The sequence below is a fragment of the Idiotropiscis lumnitzeri genome, chromosome 4, assembly GCF_059441095.1.
Source record: "Idiotropiscis lumnitzeri isolate Australia: NSW breed Sydney's pygmy pipehorse chromosome 4, RoL_Ilum_1.0, whole genome shotgun sequence".
Lineage (NCBI taxonomy): Eukaryota > Metazoa > Chordata > Actinopteri > Syngnathiformes > Syngnathidae > Idiotropiscis > Idiotropiscis lumnitzeri.
This window is the reverse complement of record NC_142394.1, coordinates 25002488-25022365: the sequence shown is the minus strand read 5'-3', so window position 1 is coordinate 25022365 and position 19878 is coordinate 25002488. Positions and strand designations below refer to the sequence as shown.

The 19878-nt window shown below is 44.3% G+C and overlaps 2 protein-coding genes across 3 annotated transcripts; one reads left to right on the top strand and one right to left on the bottom strand.

Annotated features, from left to right (window-relative positions):
• The first annotated feature begins 54 nt into the window (after positions 1–54).
• Positions 55–19022, top strand: pea15 (proliferation and apoptosis adaptor protein 15). 2 transcript variants are annotated; one of them, XM_088292980.1, is made up of 6 exons: positions 55–121; positions 5469–5661; positions 8094–8201; positions 17564–17773; positions 17848–18003; positions 18217–19022. In XM_088292980.1, the coding sequence occupies exons 4-6, from the start codon at positions 17602–17604 to the stop codon at positions 18279–18281; spliced, it is 393 nt and encodes a 130-aa protein (XP_088149106.1). In that variant the 5' UTR covers positions 55–121; positions 5469–5661; positions 8094–8201; positions 17564–17601; the 3' UTR covers positions 18282–19022. The 2 variants fall into 2 exon arrangements, with proteins under 2 accessions (XP_088149106.1, XP_088149107.1); XM_088292981.1 differs by lacking the exons at positions 55–121; positions 5469–5661; positions 8094–8201 and adding an exon at positions 11145–11502.
• casq1b (calsequestrin 1b) lies at positions 778–7794 on the bottom strand. The gene is made up of 11 exons (XM_088292979.1): positions 7059–7794; positions 3010–3103; positions 2826–2926; positions 2537–2648; positions 2386–2459; positions 2128–2258; positions 2007–2052; positions 1875–1929; positions 1703–1803; positions 1518–1592; positions 778–1417 (listed from the first exon to the last, which is right to left on the bottom strand). The coding sequence occupies exons 1-11, from the start codon at positions 7293–7295 to the stop codon at positions 1196–1198; spliced, it is 1248 nt and encodes a 415-aa protein (XP_088149105.1). The 5' UTR covers positions 7296–7794; the 3' UTR covers positions 778–1195.
• Positions 19023–19878: the final 856 nt, after the last annotated feature.

The window sequence follows — 19878 nt, the reverse complement described above, 5'->3', positions numbered from 1 at the left end:
GACCCCCCCCCCCCCCCCCCACAAAAAAAAAACAAGAGAAGAAGAATGTGCGCATGCGCGCGCATGCGTAGTAGGCATTGGTAGGACGTCTCGGTGGGTAAGAAGGATTTTCAGAACACCGGTATGTTTTACTTCTTTCCTCTTAAAAATTTCTTACATTAGCTTTAGCATAGTGTCAGCCACTTGAATGCAATGTCAAAACATTTTTTCTTTATTTGCAACCGGAAACATTCACAAAATGAAGCCCCTTCCCCGTGAGCGCGAATTGCGGCTGCGTTGTGAACACCACCGCAGTGAAACGCCGGCGAATTAAGCAAAGCGGAACACTCAAATGGATTTGGTGTGAGCGTAGCATTAGAGATCATTGTCAACACGCACACATATAGTGCTTTATGGGGAGACACAGTGGATATAAAAAAAAAATCTACGCACCCCTGTTCAAATTCTCGATTTTTGTGATTAGCAAAACAGAGAGCAAGGTAAATTTCTTTGCTTGCTTTGGAAGCTTTCTACAGCAAACCTTGGCTTGTGCTATGTGATGTGATGGAAAAATGTCAGGAAAAGACTGCTAAAACTGCTAAATTTAATATATCAGTGGACTGAGTTAGGAGCTTGGTCACAGAGTGTGCCACTGTGTTACCATAGTCAATAAATAACCTTAAAAATTCATTATTCATAGCTTTACAGAATATCAAATCATGATTTCCCCCATTGCGTGCTGTGCAAGATATGTCGAAATAAATACAAGCATGACTGTTTTTGTTTTGTAGTTTTTTTTGTATTTGGGATGAGAGAGCAGAAACAGACAGCTACTTTATGAATGAATTTCATGTCAGATTTTCCATCATCATTTTAAGACTCTCCAGCGATTTGTTTTTATGTGATTATTTGTTTTTAGTATTCTAAATTATTTTTGAGATACTTTACATGAAGTGACTATTTCTGAGCTCTGAACATGTGATGCAAGGTACAAAACGTGAGCGAAGTCAACTTGTAGAACAAACCCATGGTTTCATTCAGCGACGGGCGCGAGCGCCTCCTACTGGCCCTCACCGGAAGTGAAAAGAGAAACCCTCACAGTTACAACTGGACTGAAAGATGGGTGTTTTTATCCATCATTATCGTCGTTGTCATCGTGATTTTCGTCAAGACACAATTTTCAATGCAACTGGACTGAAATGTGATTCTGATGTTTCTATTCGTCATCGTCGTCATCATCGTCATCGTCATCATCGTCATCATCGTCTTCGTCATCATCGTCATCATCATCATCATCATCATCGTCATCCTCGTCGTCATCCTCGTCGTCATCATCCGGGTCGATCTTTCCTGAGAGCACGTCTTCAATCCAACGCTCGAGCTCGTCCGCCGTGGGCATTTCTTCGTCATCGTCCATTTCCATCCACACGCTGTCAGCCTGCCGAAAGAAGGAGAGGAGGAGGAAGAAGAACAAGAAGATCAGCGCTAAGAAGTCAGCGTCATCCATCAAACTCACAGCAACAGCAAAGACTGCTTACGTCCTCCACGTCAACCACGCCGATTTGGGGCGAGGACAGGTCGATGCGGAAGGTCTTCTCCCAGTACGGGACCAGCTGAGAACAAGTGAACACAGCAACGTAGACGTTAGACGAGGGATTCTTGAATATTTTGGGTCCAGAGATTTCAAAGCAACGGGTCCGTTGTTTGCGCAAAGTCTGCCTACCAGGGGGAAGTTGTCGGGGTCGATCCAGATGATGCTCAGGTTTGGATTGTCTGTGTTCTCGCGGGCAACCTCCTTCAGGATCTCCAGGAACTCAAAACCATCTGCGGAGTCCAACATCAAACTTAGGATTCACGTCAGATCGGTGGGTGGAGCGGACGCATCTGACTCCTACCTGGGTCGTCTTCCTCAGCGAAGGCCACAATATGCTCGCCGTCGATGTCATCTTCCTGATGTGAGAGAGTTTTTGGGCCGATATGTTTTTTTGTTTGGAGGATATGAAATGTTTGTTTGGCGACGTTCTTACCCAGATTTCGTACATGCTGTGAGGTTCAAGCTTCCTCAAAGTGGGTCTGAAATGAAGCAAACGATGCACAGTGATACGCTTGGCCATCAGCCGTGCTTGGATTTAAGCTTTGAACTTTGACCTGTCGTGCTGCTCGATGTACTCGACCAGCTCAGCCTCGGTGTACGGCTTCCCGGGAATGGTGACGGATTCCTCCATGAAGGGCTCGTAGAAATCCACTTCGTTCATCTTTAGTTTCAGTTTCTTGGCAATCTAAAGGGAGACAGAGAGGAACCTCTGAGAGACGCAAACAACGTGTGTCATTCGTTCTTTCCAGATGATACCCAGATTCACGAACTCTGGGCTTCGAGTGCTAACGAGAAGACCTCGGACTGCAAACCTTGGGGTCAAAGGTGGCAAAGAATTTGATGAAAGGGTGAAACTCCTCAGCCGCGTCGTCGTACTCGATGAAATCTGCAAAAGACGTCAGGGCTGAAAGGACGGTGCCAGCGGCTCGAGCGTTCCTTTGCGTGTCTGCGTTGTCCACCTACGAGCAGATTTCTCGCTCTTGAAGTAGCCCACCAGCTTGATGACCTCGTCCATGTTGTGGAAGCCCTTCAGCTCCCGCTCGTTGTCGATGATCTCCACGGGCTCTTCCATCACCTGAGACGTCCGTCAATGGGAGAACCGTTAAGTATCGGTCCAAAAGGACATTTCGCATCAGCCATCTATGAAGGGTGCGACTACAAACCCTTTCGTGTCATGTGACCGAGCCGGAGCCACTTCTGACATTGTGGCTCAGAGCATTCGAAAAATCAAAGTCGGCTGTTTCATTCTTACGTCATAGAGGAACTCCACCAGGGTGTCAGCGGCCAACTCGCCGTCATACTCGATGATCTCGTTGTTTGCGAAGATGTAGACGCTCTCCACCTCATCCAGGCCTGGCGGGAGAATGAGATGAGGTGGGTCAAGCAATTGGACCGGGCATGGAAAAGAAAGGCCGGAATTAGAGAGAGAAGCCTACCGAGCTTTTTGGCCACAGCGCTGTCTTTCTTTTCATCCACAAGGCCAAATCCAATGTCTTCGTCTTCAAGATCGTCCAGAACTTGAGCTGCTAGCTGTACAGAAAAACGGAGAAGGGAGCTTGAAGGTGTGACGTGATTGGTTGGACCCAAAACTGGCCCACTTTCAATGCTAACTTCCAATGGTGGGAAGTCATCAAGCTCAATTGCTTAGTTACTGGATTGATGTTGTTTTTTTCAGGTGTCTGGACTTTACTAGAGTTTTAGTTTCTGCTGACTTATTATTTAGACTCTTAACATTTCAAAACGTACATTATATAGTGGATATAAAAAAGTGTAAATGTCACATTTTTTGCTATGCAAACAATTAGACTACTATAAATCATTTTCAAACTTTTTCCACCATTAATGACCCATAACCTAAGCAACTCAATTGAAAAAAAAAATAGCGGGTAAGTAAAATAAACTGTGGTAATGCAGTTGCATAAGTGTGCACACCCTCTGATAACTGGAAATGCGGCTGTGTTTCGAATGAACCAATCACATTCTGACTCCTGTTCAATGAGCAGGACACACCTGCCGTTATTTAAAGTGTCTCTGATTAAGCCCAAATAAAATTGGGCCCTGGTACACACCATTCCAATTTTATCCTCAAACTTTTATACCGCTTCTTTAGCTACCTCCGCTAACTTTCTGGTTCTTAGTGTATAAGTTGCCGGGTGACGTCGCCGTCACTTCTCATCCACCTCAAGACCTTAAAAGCAAAAGCGTTGGCCTGCTGCCTTGCACTTTCTAAATCGGAACGAAACCAGAGCCAACAATTGACAGCCCCCCCTGTCGTGCGACCCCCCCCCCCCACCCCCCAGTTTAACCCTCCCCAAAGCACTCACAAGAGAAAGGGAGGTCTTGGCGAGGGTCACAACTTGAGGTGCTGCAACAGGTGCTTCACTACCTGCAGGTTGGATTGCGGATACTTTTTTTCTCATCGGTCCGTCACATATTTTGCTCATGAAATAAAACCCGGGACACATCGAAAAGTTTACGAAAGAAAGTTGCAATGTTGAAGGATCGCACGATCGTTTTTTGGCCCTCGGTGGAAAAAGTTTGGACATACCTGATGCTACGTGACTATGCTTAATTTACACTATGAATCGCTTTTGACTAAACGGGCTTTATGTTTGTGTCAAACCCCCCCCCCCCCGCTCCGGAACTGGAGCATATTTGTAACGAGTGTATTTAGAGGAGAGGTGAGAGTACGTCCCTGACGCTATTTAAGGCCTTGAAGAAGGCACATCGAGAGCAGAAAAGCATTCTTTACAAAAGTGGGCCGGGCCAAGACGCACCTGACACGCTCACGTCTGTGTTTTCTGATTTGTCTTTTTTTTTTTTTTTTAATTTGCCAACATTGACACAATCACTGTCTTCACTTCAAAGATAAACATTCATTATGAGGATATTATCAAATGCTATTTAGTAAGAAAACTTGGTTCAATTCATGGAGGCCAGAGTTCAAAGTGAACACGGTAAAGCAGCATTTAGTTGTTATGCTGCATGCAAATGGAATTAGTTGCCAACAGAAGCGAAGTCGCCTTTTAAATGATTTGATAAGGTTTTAAATCATCGCTTTCCTTTTTAGTCATTTTAGAAAACAAATTGTTGACTTTATTTTTAATTATTTTAAATTGCTTCTGTTACTGTGTTTAAATTTTGCCAACGTAAATTAGTTTAGTAATTTTGGCCATCTTTTGTTTTCTCGACTTTGCTACTGAATGTCATTCGCTGTTGTGTTTCTAAATGCTTTTTCGGTGTTGCGTCTTTGCTTGTGTGAAGCACATTGAGTTGTCTTCTGCCTGCGTGATTTTTCTTTCCGAAGTGCAAATAAAATTGGAAGCTCTTCACGTAAGCTGACGCCAAATCATTCCTGTTTTTGTATATTTATGCAGATAGATATAACTCTCTGGAGTAGCTTTTATTACTCTAAATGCGCTCGATAGATAAAGTTGTATTATACGCATTGTGTGCATATATAAATATATTTATTTATAGAACTGTTTTGAGGGGACATACTTGAATACCTTTGTCACTCTACAAATCTGTAGCCCAATGTAAATATTTCAAGGACTCCGGTATCTGCTTTTTTTTTTTTTTTTTAATATCTGTATATATATATATATATATATATATATATATTTGTGGATCTACTGTGTGTAGCCCTTTGTACATATCTTTGTGGATGGATATACTGTACATATCTATACACTTAGAACCTTAGTTAAATAGTATTACACACACAGTAAATCAATATTAGCTGCTGACAAACACACACACCCACGCACTGCCGCACGTGCGGCTGGCCGCTACACAACATCATGAAAGATGCATGGAAATCCATAACTGAGCATAAAACACGCTGGCCCGACTGAGACTGGCCACCAGCTGACGTTTTCTCGTCCCTCTCCAGGTTTACTCCGGAGGGTAAAGAGGCCTTAAATCTCCTCATTGGAATTGACGGCGAGGTCACACGGGTCAGATGACGCAACGCAAGCTGCTCCACAAACGCACTGCCAAAGGGATGATGTCACCTCGGCCTTTTGGCCAGGTTGAGTCGGGTGGTTGCCACGCTGTCCCGCAACCTCCAATTTAGCGACCGCAAGGTGACTCCGGCCGTCCCCGATGTGCGAACGGCTTTCTCTTCCTACGCGCAATGACTTTGTTGAGGTTCATTGATCTATTCGGCGGAACCTGCTTGACCCTGGTGGGATTGAACTGATGTTATGTTTGCAGCTTGTGTTTGCATAGCAGCAGCTTAAATTTAGCTTTGGGACGCTTACATCATCGGAGATACACACGATGAATCGCTGAGCCACGTGCACGTCCTGGAAACGGGGACTTCACAAATCTTTGGGGTACAGGGAAAGAGAATTTTGTCCAAGGACCCTCTAGTGTGGTCCACTAAATGCCGATGGCACTAAAATGACATTTTCAAAATCAATCAAACTCATTCTTTATCCTCATAATATTATTTTGTTTATTATGTAAAAAATATCTTTCTTTTCCAATAAAATAGGACTATATTCTTGGAAAAAAATACATATCCTGTTCTCCATAAAATAGGAATTTATTCCTGGAATAATATTATCAGTGCTTTTAATTGTTTAATTAGGGAGGAGTTTATTAAATTTCTTCTAATGGTACATATGAACTTTTTAAAAAATGATTTGACAATCATTTACTGCAAATCATTTTTCATTTTTCCGAAGCCCTGTTGCCAACTGACAACTTTGAAAAATGTCACTGAAAGGCGCTGTTAATTTTCAACCTCCATTTTTGCAACAAAAGAAAGACATTTGCCAGCAGGAAATGTTCTGCTGGTCATCCGGCATGTGGTTTGGTTCCCATAGCAACAGTCTGACTTTCCTCCCGGCGCGCCAAACAGCAGACAAAAGAAGCTAAAGTAAAAATTTCACTCAATGCAGACACTAGATTAGCATTAGCATGTAGCCGAATAAATACGAACAGCTTACTAAATCAGTATGCCGTAGCGGAAAGTAACAAAGTACAAGTACTTTTTCAGGAATCTGTACTTGAATTAAATATTTAGTTGTTTTTTTTTTTTTGATATTTCAAGAATGACTTGTTGTGTGTGTATGTTTTGTGGTCTGCTTAAAAATTGCAAGTCTGGCCCTCAAAAATTCTCCGTCCAATCTGAAAGGTTTTTCAATTGGTATCGTTAGCTAATTTAGGATATTGAGTCCAAAGCTGTTGAATTATAAACAAATGCTCATGCGGGACCTGTTCAGTCAAGTACTGTCAATTCAGTACTGAGTCTCCTGTCCTAGTTTTGTTTAGACCACTGAGTTTGTTTTTCTTCCGCGTAGAAACACTACTCAATAGTTACATTTTTTTCCAATTTTGCTATGGCTCAAGAGTTGGGCCGATCTTCAGGCCTGGCTCCCGATCGTAACCGTGCCAGCGATCCATCAATGGCCATCAAACTCCAACGGCAACTCAACAATCCTCAAATCCTGACTCCCTCCTCCCGCCGACCCACCTCCAGAGCCAGCTCCTCGATCTGGAACTGCTTGATGGCGTTGCGGTCCCCGTGGACGTTTCTGTGGTAGTAAATGACCATCACGTCGTACTGCTTCATGATGGACTTGTAGTTCTTGGCGCTGAGGTCGTGAACACGGTCTCTGCCGTCATACTCTGGGATTTTCAGGCCATTTTCGCAGGACGCCAGGGCCCCCAAGGAGAGGAGGACCCCCAATATCGTCCAGCCCCACTTCATGGCTTTTGTCCTCTCCTCCCACTCTGAACCTTGACTTAATGGTCCCGAAAACCAAGTCTGCTTCCTGTCCCTGCTGGCGAGAGAAGAGCTGGACCGTCCGCAAGCGGCTCCCTTTAAGAAGCGCGTCCACGTGGATTTGCTGACGACACGGGGCGGGGGGCTTCGCTCCTCCGAGAGACAAACTGGAAGGGCTGCCAAAAATGTCACAATTAGAAGGGTGTGTGGGAGGTGGCGGGGGCGAGTTTAGGTTGCACGGCCACCTGTTGGAAGTCTCTTGTCGGGGGAAGCGTACTGTCTCGGCCAACGAAAGAAGACCCCGATACCCGACGTGCCATTCCCTTATTAAGTTTGGCCGAGCTGCCAGAGTTCCCCTAAAAATAAAACCGCTGCGGGACAACGTTGTGGACAAGACGTCGTCCATGGACCGAAGGCCTGCGAGTCAACTTAGAGAAAATCCCTCGGGTCTAGCCAAAAACTGCCAGTAATTCACGACCCTCCAAAAAATGATCAGGGCCGCGAATAAAGTCGGTGCCTACCTTGATTTTCAAGATCAATTCTTTCCACTTAATTGAGAAGCGCCAATTGGGAAAATACATTTAATTTTAAATGAAAGTGAACAAAAGAATTCCAACATTATGTCTTTGAAAAACCACGGTATTTAGAAAATAAAACAATTGAATTTTTTTTCAAGTTTGGCGGGCCAGATTAAAACGTTTAACGGGCCGCATGTGGCCCCCGGGCCATAGTGTGCCCATGTCTGCTTTAACCAATCACCAATTTCAATTTGCTCCTTTACAGGACCAGAAGGATGACCCTTGACCTTTGCCAGTTGCACTCTGATTGGTTGGTCAGAGCAAAATTGTTTGACAAGAAAGACAAAGCTGTTGCGATCTTCACTATTCCCTGGTGAGTATGATTTTTTATTGAAAAGTTTAGTTTTTGTCATGTAATTGGATAAATAATGACCATGAACCATATCCAGGTGATGTACAGCACATGGCACAGTTGTGTGGTTTCTAAATTATTTTTGGTTTCTATAATTGTGTCGGAGTGCTAGTGGTTCTCCTAAGAGGTTGGATTCGGTCCACTCTGGTGAAGAGGATTCAATCAGTCCCCATTATGAAACCCCAGCCACTCATATGCTACACCACTGAGGTCAACAGCGCCCTCTAACGGTGAACGCACACACGCGCTCCACTGTTGAGGCTCTGAAACTGTTGCCACGGCGACAGAGCTCCAAAGCACATTTTAACACATTGATACCGATGAGAAGCGTGTTGAGGGACGTGGCGGAACACGGTGGAGTCTCGTGGCGCCTCAGAACACACTGACACATCCAAGTCAGGGTGCTAATGAGCCCCAAGCAGAGTTGCCATTTGAGCTTAGTATCGCAAGACTGAACAACTTTTCCGACTTTTTCTTTTTAAAGCACCTAACCACAGATTTAGTTGTTCATTGTTCGCAACTAAACAAATACGGGTACAACTATATATAAGATGAATAACATAATGATAAAAATGTTCCTATGTATATGTATGTATATTTATTTATTTATTTATTTATTTAAAAAAAAAAACTAATTCACATGACAAATCCAAATCATTTTTACCGAGCTGAACGGTCGATTTGAGTACATATCACAGTGTAATCCAATGGTATTTTCCATTATATGCTAGCATTAACCTTGTAAGGCGGCGTAGTATGCTAGCTTGAAATAGAAACAAGAGGAAATATTGACAATTTGCCCATTGAGATCCTACTCATATCTCAAGTTTGCACTTGCAAGTCAACAACCAAAATCATCCCAATGATGACTTCTGGTGCCTCAAAAAAACAAAACAAAAAAAAACAAAACATAAGTAGCCACATTTGAACCAAGGGTTGATGTTATCTGATCAAAAGTTGTTCAGAAGCAAGTGTGAAGCTTACTTTTTTTTTTTTGGGTGCCATCTTGCAGGCTGCAAAACACCTCCTACTCCTCCTACAGGCCCACACGTCATATTTTGTTTACCTTTAGTTTCTGTAAAAAAAAAAAAAAATCTCCTACGAATCCCTCATCACGCACCTGTCACCCATTTCCCCTGCCCGCCATCTCGCTATATGAAGTTAAATGCATTCATTCGCTTTTCCGACATTTGGAACTGAATTTGTGTGTCAGGCGCGCGTGAACGTCAACCTTTTTTGGTCTTAAAATGTGTCAACATGACAGCTGGAGGATGAGTGGAGGATGAGAGGTTGCCTAGTAACCACAAACCACACTCATCAAGCTTCAGCCTGCAAACAGTTGGTGCATGTAGGATGCTGAATATTTGTGTGTGTGTGGGGGGGGTGTATGTGCATGTGTGTGTGTCTCAATCTGTGCAACAGATATGCAGAGCTGTGCAAGGTCATGGGTTTTAAACCCGAGAGGGGACGCATATACAAACAACCAAGGCTAATCAGAGACAGCTTAATGTGTTATTTTTGACGCAGATTGAAAAAAAATCTCTACTTTTTATTTAGCACGTTTTTTTTTATATGTAGATATTTTCATTATTTTCGTTTTTAAGTTTGACCTATAGATTCTTTATCATGTGTTTCAGAAATAAATTCCACTTGTTGCTGATCTTATCCTTTTAAATCATGTCAAAATATTTTACATATTATGTTATTGTAATTCTACTAGTTTTTTGAAAACCTGATGTGCTCGAGAAAAAACGTGAGCAAAATCAATGCAAAATAATTTATCTTGAATTGCCTACTTGCGTCACTGATTATAAAAAAAATGTAGTAAAATGTGTTGAGCAGTGTAATCTTTGAAAAATCCTCAGATAAGAAATTGAGGGGTTCGAGCTGCACTTGTCTATCAATTTGAGTTCTGAAGTCACAAGAAGTCACGAGTCCGTCCACCTGTCATGACTCAGCGCATTTTGTTGACTTCATTTCCACCTTTTCTTCCAGTTGTGTCTCACTTTCTGCTTCTCCTCCTCACTTCCTTTTCCCTTTTGCTCGTCGGATGCGGTTGCTTCCTCTTCGCTCGTCTGAGGACCAAAAGGAACTTGTGACTCTAATCGGGGCAGATTTTGGAAGATTTGGCCTCTGCTCATGTCGCTTGCCTCGGCTGGCGGGCTCGGTAACAAAAGACTAATTCACCATCTTCACGTTGAACGCTTTGAAGAAGTTTTTGAAGGTCACGTGGTGCCTTGGGAAACAAACACACAAATAGCTTTGATTTCACACATTCCGCAGATGACGAGCGTTCTCACAATCGACACTTCAGCAGCACAGAGCAGTACTTGAGTCAAAAAAAAGATTCTGGAAGTGTGATTTTGACGAAATAAGCTGCTATTGCACATTAGGATCTTGAATGAAAGTCCTGGCGTATCACAGTCAATTACACAAGCGGCTCCGGTTACACGTTTTTGGATTTGGATGGCCTTGTGATGGAGGGAAAACAGAGCAGCAGAAGAGATTTGGAGGCCGGAAGGCTCTGGTGACATCAGCTTTGAAAAATTTGTGGATGTGTGTCCGTGTGCGTGTGTGTCCGTGTGTGACTACAAACCTTGGAGTCAGAGTAAAAGAAGACCGAAAGATCTCTCACTCGCTTTTTGTCGTTTTTTTTTTCCAAGTTAAAAAAAAAAGTATTGGAAAAATGTTAGAGTGGTTTGCCTTGTCGTCGGCCAGCTATCATGTTTTAGGTTCGAGGTGTCTCACCTTAGTTTTGCGAGCCTGTTGTGAGAGACGAATGAAACACTTGATTCATGCTAGTGAGCCACTGTCGCTCGGAGACGATCTCTGATTGAGAGAAAGAGCGCGCGAGAGCGAGAGAGAGAGCGAGAGAGAGAGCGGGAGAGAGAGAGAGAGAGAGAGAAAGAGAGAGAAAGGGGGGGAGTAGAGGGAGAAAGGCGTTTCCACGCTTGCTCGCCGGTTTTGCGCTCCTGTTCGCGGAGAGCAGTCACGACCATCCTCGGCTCGCTTGGTGCGTGCGCGTCCACGTCACGGCCTTGGTTCCCACGCCGAGGACCCCCTCCCCTGCCTCCTGTCCTCCCCATTTCGCTCCTCATCGCATCACCGCGACATCGAGCCACTGGACTTTTGCCTTTTTTCTCTCTCTGTCCAACGTCTGACCCGTTTCCGGCTCCGATTCAAGCTGCACTCCGCCATCAAATCCCCCCCCCCTCCCCCCGACGTCCAAGCTTCCTCGCTGTGACGCTTGGCCGCGCGCGAGGTAAGTGATTGTGTGCGTGTGTGTGTTTTTACTCCAAAATATAAAGCAGGAGGCAGTTGGCATGCCTGTACGTCTCCGTGACTACCCATCCTCCTCCCCCTTCCTCTTTTTCTTTTTCTTCTTGTTTCTCACAAAGGTCCAATTCTCCCTTGCCCAAGAGGGCATTCAACATAAATAAAACATAAAAACATAAAACCACAACAAATGGCACATTTGCGGTTTCAACTACTCGCTGCTTTTTTTTTTGCTCATGCCAAAATGACAGTGTTAGTTTGGCGCCATCCTGTGGCATCTCCATGCATCTATGTTGAAGTAAGTTGAGGAGTTTCATTTGGATACAAATAGTGCTTTGCCACCTGCTGTGGCCTTGTTGTCTATCAATAGGGTGAAGCGAGTTGAGTTTCATTTGTATAAAAAAAAAAATACCACCCAGGAACTATACTAAAGCGAACTGAGGATTTTTGTTTTTTATTTTGACAAAAGGGGAATTTTGAATATGAATAGTGAATTGAATTTGTGGCATCTTTATTTGCCAAGGAACTATGTTTAGTGGTGTTTCAGGTGTTTCATTTTTTGGCAAAAATAGTGCTTTGCCTCCGTCTTGTGACATGTTGGTGTTATGGAGCGATGTTGAAGTGAGTTGAGGAGTGTCATTTAGACAAAAGTAGTGTTTTGCCTCATCTTGTGACATCTATAGGCAATTGCATACCATTTTAGGGTTGTCAGTTACTCACGCATTTTCACTATTCTCGGCAGGGCTCGAACCCCCCGCAGTTGCATTCTAGCTAAGCATCAGTGCTGCGTTTGACCGCCTTCACATAATTACTGTCACAGCTTTCCGGTGTGTGTTTGTGTCAATCAGAAAGGTCAGCTGATGCGTTTCGGGGATGTAGACGCGCCTGAATGTGAGCACAGGGAATGAGTCAGCAAATCCAAACACGGAAAGTCATTAAACGCATCGTTTGGAACTGCTTCCCATTTGTGGGTTTCCTGTCCCCAGTGTCCCATAGGTCCAAATCACATTGTGTGTGTGCGCGAGTGTGCGTGTGCGTGCGTGCGTGTGTGCGTGTGTTTGTGAGTCAGCTTTTCAGGGATCGATCCGTCCTCTGGGGCAAAACAAGTCAGCCTTTCTTTGCTTGGCTTTTGTTGTCCACCTCCTGTTTTCTGGCGTGGGGGGTGTGTTGTTGTGATGTTTGCGGCGGAGACGAGTGCAACCCAATCCAAACAAAGGAAAGAAGGCCTTCAAATGTGTGAAACTTGTTGATCATGTGGAAGCAGCCCCGGAGCCCTCCGTGGTGCATTCAAGTACCGGATGAAAGCATCTGGGCGCCAGTTTTGACTTCCTGTTTGCTGGGCATGCCTTCAGGAACCTGCCAAGTGTCTGTTGACCATTGCGTGCCTCTCGCAGCCGGATTTACCACATTGTCCAAGACACTTGAATGCACCACGCAGGTGCGAAGACATGCTTGGCTTGTGTGTTCGGCCCTTTTAGAGACCATCTTCCTGTTGGATGTCATCCAGAGTTTGATTGCCTATACAGAAACATCCTCACATTGTCCCGTGTGTGCCACAATTTCATACACGCACACACACACACGCGCTTCCTCCTGTGGCTTTTCCTGCCATGCTGCAAATGAAGCCATTGAGCACAAAAGTTTGCCCATTCATCATATAGGATAATGAGGATGATGATAATGGAGCAGGAAATGAGAGCTATTTTTTACTCTGACGTCGACTCCTGACGTGTTTCTCACCGTGTATTTAAAAAAAAAAAAAAAAAAAAAGCCACTAATGCGTGCTCTCTCGCCGGAGTCGGGGGGGATGTGATGGACTCTTCCACCCTGGTTTAATCAGCACTCGCCGCCTCCTCCTCCTCCTCATCCCAGAGGCACTGGGATATTTTTATCCACTGCAAAGCTTCCAAGATAATGAAGCAGCCACCTAACAAACATCGACGTGCCTCTGCTGTCGTCGCACGTGTGTGATGTCATCAGCCTCCGATGCTCAACGGGTCACATGACTCCTCTTTTTCTTGACTTCCCGTTTTAGCCGTCTTGTGGTATCTTTGTGCATCAAGCGAGTATGTTTAAGTGAGCGGAGTTTTATTTAGACAAAAATAGGCTGAAATGAGTTGAGGAGTTTCATTTGGATAAAAGTAGTGCTTTCATGACCATCTTTTGACATTTTGGTGTCAAGGAGCTACAACTAAGTGACCGGCGGTATTTCATTTGGTTTAAAGTGTCGCTGTGCCATGTTTGTGTGTCTTTCAAGAACGTGAACGTTAGCAGACGACCATTTTGATGTCATGTTGTGTCTCGTCAGGTGCTGACCGCCGCGAGCTTGCTGCCCGTATTAGCGGCAGGGAGGCGGAATTTCAACGGATTAGTCAATTAGGTGTGACGGCGCTTGCGTGACCGCGCGTCGTCTTTGTTTGGCTTGGCGCGCTGCCTTTTTGGCTCCTCCCCCCCCTCTCACCGAGGGTTCACCCGCCCGGAAATAAATGCACCTTTGCTCTGCTGTCGACGCGCTAGCCTCTCATCGCGCTTCAGTCAGCCCTGAAAGCCAAAATTTGTGCAAAATTGACTCCTCAAAATGTTAGTTTTGAGCAGGACAAAAATGCCAAATCAAGCGCATGAGATCAAAAGTAAATTTTTGGGGAGTCTGGAAAAGTCCTCCATCACAAGCTTTCTGATGTGCGCTTGTTTATGAAAACAAACTCTTTGTGCCCAAGGGCGGGCGGAAGGACTCGGAGGAAGAGTGGATTAGGTGTACTTTTTTCATGCTGTTGTCTTCCTCTTCCCAGACGCAACGCCAGGAAGTACATCGTGCCGACAGGAAGTCGGCCATTCAGCCCTTGTGCTCTTTTCTTTCCATCTTTCTTTGCCTCTGGCAGCAAACACGTTTCCACGAACAAATGGTTTTGCTATCTGCATGCCGGACACATCCGTGTGCGCCCACAATCTGTGTGTGTGTAGCAACCCACGCGCGCACACACACACACATGCTCCCTGCTGACACTGTGTGCTGGAGCTCAGACTGAAATGTGAGAAACATATGCGGTCAAACAAAACAAAAAAAAAACGCTTTGGGGTTGGGAAATATTCATCCAAAGCAATACATTGAGACGCTTTTTTTTTAATTTAAAAAAAAAAATTTTTTTTTTTTTTAGACGAAGCAAACGACCATCAAAACAAGTTTTGTTTTCTTCCTTCTGGTACTTGCTTTATTTGAAGATTTGATCGATTTTCAGCCATGTTTTCGCCAGTAAACGGAGATCATAAAAATGCCACGTACAAATGCTTCCTCTTGGAAAAATGTTCTTGTCGTATACGAACAAATGTGAAGCTAACGACTTCACACCTAAACCTTTTGCGGTTGTTCTTAAGCAGACAGACTGGAGTTTCTTTCTTGCGTCTTCTAATTCAAAAAAATTGTGCCATTCACTATTCAAGGTACCAAAAGCGTGAAATGTTGCATTACATAATTTTCTGGAAAACAATAATAATAATAATGTGTCGTAAGCCATGGCAGCTTGGCAAGCGTGAAGAAAGTCAAGAAGAGGCCATTACGGCACATGCTTGGGTGTTGTTGCCATGGCGACGGCGGATGATGTTTGAACATAGTCACGAAATGGAGCGTTTCTCTCGCACCGATGAGAAGGCCAAGCGGAGCGCCGTTGCACACGGATGCACAGATGTGTTGCAAATCTTCTTTTCTGCTCAATGGCAAGCGGGCCGCTGGCCTACATTCTTCCACGCGGATTAGCGAGCGCTTCACGCACGCGCCCGGCGACATGGCGGCCACTACTGACACTGAGAGGGATCGGGACAAAATGATGGCCGGCGTTTGCGAAGCGTTCAAAATGATTTAAAGTGGTGACTTGAAATAACAGTTCAATTTGTTTCGTCTCAAATCATCTTTGCCCATTAAAATGAATGGAAATGCTATTAATCTGTTCCGGAACGTCATCACTCCCAATAAAAATAAATAAATCATAAAATGTAAATAGAATATAAAGCTGTTGATTTAATGCTGCAGTCCAGTTCAATGCGCTGCTCCTTCATGTTTGCCCGCTACTACTCAGAAAATTGCTGTACTTTTATGTGTCATTTTTCCCCGAGGATAAAGAATATATGCCTGTGCTTATTGTTAGATTTGTCGAAAAGGTGTTGCTTTGTCATTTAGGTTCAAATATCCATTGCTTGAAGGTTTTTCAACTGTTGATGCTAACTGTTAGCATGTTCATACCATTTTACGTCATTACGCGAAACAAACTTGCCCTAGGCAGACTTACGTACAGAAGTCGTTTCAAATAAACATGTAATTCTCTTAGTTTGGTGTTTAGTTTGACAGACTGCTGCTTATTGCACAGCTAGTCGAATTGTGCTGCATTTGGAATCCTTCTCTCATTCCCTACCCGGTAATCACTACAACGCCATTTTCTGTTTCGGAACCATCTCGGTCCACCATACAGTATCGAGTACGGTTGAATTTCTTTGTGATAAGGGAGTAAATGATTCCGACCGCAGCCACCGTTTTCGCCATCAGAAGAATGTTTTAACCTCTAATTCAGTTGCCGTGGCGACAACCGAAGCCAAGAATTTTATTTCGTAAGGGGGGATGGTGGGGAGACCTCTGCCCCGGCTGTTGCTAGGTAACCGTCACCATTGTAACGCGATACTGTAAACTCCAGCAATCACATTGCATGAACTTTGATTCGACGTTCGTATGATGTGATGATCGTCTATCTCTTGTCAGTCATGACAAGCTGTGTGTCGTGAACAGTAAAGTAGTTCAGTCAACTGACTGAAAATGTAAAAAAATAAATAAATACATCATAAAGTCTTTATGTTGTGCTTAAACTCGCTTCATTAACTGCCAGTGCATGTGGTTGCGCAAGCTCTCGCACACACCGAGTAGACAAAGGCGTGTTTGTGCGCACGGGAATGTGAGGCGCACACTGCTGCTTCTTCTTCTGTGTGGACGTCGTGTCACGCTCATCTCCGAGAGGGGGGGGGGGGTTCGGGGCTCTGGGGGACGGGGTTAGGCGATACATTTTATTGCTTCTTCCACTACCTTTTCTACTTCATCATAACGGGAGTATTGATCATATTGTCAAGTCATGTTAGTGAGTGTGTGTGTGTGTGTGTGTGTGTGTGTTGGGGGGGCGGGGGGGGTGATTCGCTCAATAAAGCTCCTCTGTCCATTGTTGTCTTGTTGTCTCCAAATTGCACAAAAGCAACATTGGAGCCAGCGTTAGCACAAAACCTGTTAAAAAAAGCCTCCTAGAACAGCTGAACTTTATTAGAACCGACAGGTCGTCAAAGTTTTCCAAATACGCCTGACAAACAAGCTCTCCCATTCACTTCAAAAAAGTCTTGACCCGAAGCTAAAGTGCACGTTTCCGCCGTGTGGGAAGGAGGCCAGAAACCAGATTTGAACTCTTGAACTTCAAAGTGTGAGGCAGAATTGCGAACCGCTAGTCCCACCGTATCGACTTGAATTCGGATTGAAGGGGGAGTGACGCTCTCGCCGAGGCTTTAGCTCAGACCTCCAACGGAGCAAGGCAACAGCAACCGTGCTAATGTAGGTCACGCTCTGCTCTGTCTGTCTGTGAGTGAGCGTGTCGAAATGTGCGCAACAGCGAGGTGGGGTCAGAAGGTTTCAATTCGAATGGGGATGCAAATGTGATAAGATGAAGATAAGATCAGATAAACCTTGAATGAAGTCACTGTCCCAGCTAAACGCGCCATCGTTTTTTTTAGTTTGTTTTGATTCATTTTTAGAGATCATTTGTTGTTTGCATAAAATTTTTGGTCTTCATAAAATGTTTCATTTTAAATGCGTTTTATTAGTTTTAGTTTTTGTATTAATTTTAGATTTTTTTTTTTTTTAAATATCTGAAGCGTTTATCAAATGCAAAGGTAGAAAAAAAAGTCTTGCGTAAAAAAGTGAAATCTAATTTATTTTGTTCACAATTTAAAAAAAAAATTATTTTAATTAAAATATTTGGAGTTATTTAGTTAGTTTTCGTTAACCGTAATCACCTCGCCCACTGCAGATCCCGATTGTGGTTGGTTGCGTCGTGCGGCTCGGAAGATGGCCGAGTATAGCTCTCTGCTCGGCGACCTGTCGGAAAACATCACCAACGAGGACCTGGAGCAGCTCAAGTCGGCTTGCAAGGAGGACATCCCCGAGGAGCACAGCAACGCCATCACCTCCTGCAAGGAGTGGTTCAGCTACCTGGAGAAGAACGACAAGCTGGCCCACGGTGACGCAAACACGCACGCGCACGCACGCACGTGCACGCACGCGCTCATTTCTTGTCACCGTCTCCCTTCTCAGACAACCTGTCGTACATGGAGCACATCTTTGAGATCTCGCGGCGTCCCGACCTCCTGACCCGCGTGATCGAGTATCGCACCACCGTGCTCAAAATCGATGAGGACGATGAGATCGACACCAAGCTCACGCGCATCCCCTCGGCCAAGAAGTACAAAGGTCACACACATTCCTATATTCGTACTTTTCCTACGTGCTATTTTTTCCTTATGAAAAAAAAAATAAATAGACAGATTGTTTTTTTAGGCGGTGCATGCATGGGCTGGAAGTGATTATTACCATTCCTGTTCATTTCATTGGGGGAAGAGTTTAAAAAAATAAAAAATAATAATAATAATAACAAAATGAATGTTTTTGTTTTTGTCGCCACAGACATCATCCGCCAGCCATCCGAAGACGAGATCATCAAGTTGGCTCCGCCCCCCAAAAAGGCGTGAAGTCGGCGACCAGTCAACTTGCCGGCTGACACGAGGCCCTTACACACACACACACACGCACACGCACACACACACACGCATAACCAAACTGACAACATATTTGTACTCTCCTGTCATGGATTCTGTTGTTGATGTTTGACGGTTCTGCCCCACGTTTGGATGTTTTCTTTTATATATATATATTTTTTCCCCCCTGCTAGCTCGTGTCCATCAGGAGCAAGCTGACTTTAGTGCACTAAGTTTGTATGTCTGTCTTGTCGAGAGAATTGAAAGCCTGAACTCACACTGTGCCCGCCCCCTCCTTCCCCGCCTTAGCCCGAGCATTTAAAACATCTTCTGGTCGTGGAATGTCCTCCTCTTGGCTGCTCCTATCTCTCATCGTTTCTTGTCGCCGTCATCTGGGCCGTCTTTTGCGCTTATCACAGCTGGAAAATGTACACAAAGTCTCTTTACAATTCGAAAAATTCACAACATAAAACAAGTGTCCAAATGTTCTGCTCATTCGGAACATTTTGGGAATTGATCACATTCCTCCATAATTGCCACATTTTTTTATGAGTCCGCATTTTTCCATGACAACGTTCCCAAATATTTGACCAATTGACCACTTTCTTCCACGTTTGCTCCAACTTCACTCATTCAGGATTTCTTGGAAGCGTTTGATGACATCCTCAAAATGTCCACATTTTCAAAATGAAATTCTCAAATGGAGTGATATTTTACTTATTGATCCATGTTTTTCCCATCCTACTTGAAAATTATATAAATATAATATAATTATTAGTGGTCTCAGAAAAAGGCATTATTAATGGGATATATAAATAAATAAATTAAAATAAATAAATATATATATATATATATATATATATATATATGAAAGGGATTTATTTTATCACATTCCCCCACTTCCCACATTTTTCTTGACAAAAATCCCAAATTCACGGACTGACACATATTCCAAATGTACTTCCGCATTTCACCTTTTGAAGTCGAGCAACAACTCCTCAGCATTCAAAGCGCAATTTGTGCGTCAATTGTACGTTGTCGTTTTGTCATCATTTCCGCGGATTTTTCAGTGTTTGCTTTTGTAATAATAAACGTATTCAATTGTAAAGAGACTTTGGAGCGAGCACTCACACTTGCAACTGCACGAGTCGCATGTACTGCCACCGCTTTGCCGCGGCTTATTTGCCGGCCCCCGTTGTGAGAAGGAACTCTTCAAACTGCACTTTTCCCAGCCGGACGTCCACATCGAGTGGACGATGGCGTTTCCTGCCTTTCCGGTGGACGTTGAGCCTCCGGTTTCGGGTTCCAGCATGCTTGCACATGTGAGCCGATGATGTCGAGGCTGTCTTTACGTCTTTTGTTCCTTCCTTTTGAAAATTGCGACCCGCGTCCGTGCGTGACATTTGTGAGCAGCCGACTTCTTCTTTTGTCATTTGTACACTCGTTCACTCTCTCGGTCCAAGTGTGCGCCAACTGTTTGCTTTTCGAGGCGGCGGCGGCGGCGGAGGCGCAGCCCCTCGCAACTTCCCGCTCGGTCGCCATGGTAACTGTGAGCCAGACGTCGATGAGGCACATAGCAGAACAACATATC

Excerpts from the sequence above, each read along its gene's own strand:
- casq1b (XM_088292979.1), bottom strand. The coding sequence starts at position 7,295 with ATGAAGTGGGGCTGGACGATATTGGGGGTCCTCCTCTCCTTGGGGGCC. Across the intron at positions 3,104-7,058 it reads TCGAGGAGCTGGCTCTGGAG|CTAGCAGCTCAAGTTCTGGA; the intron begins GTGGGTCGGCGG and ends TTTTCTGTACAG. Across the intron at positions 2,460-2,536 it reads CAAGAGCGAGAAATCTGCTC|ATTTCATCGAGTACGACGAC; the intron begins GTAGGTGGACAA and ends CGTCTTTTGCAG.
- pea15 (XM_088292980.1), top strand. The coding sequence starts at position 17,602 with ATGGCCGAGTATAGCTCTCTGCTCGGCGACCTGTCGGAAAACATCACC. Across the intron at positions 17,774-17,847 it reads GAACGACAAGCTGGCCCACG|ACAACCTGTCGTACATGGAG; the intron begins GTGACGCAAACA and ends CTCCCTTCTCAG. Across the intron at positions 18,004-18,216 it reads CTCGGCCAAGAAGTACAAAG|ACATCATCCGCCAGCCATCC; the intron begins GTCACACACATT and ends TTGTCGCCACAG.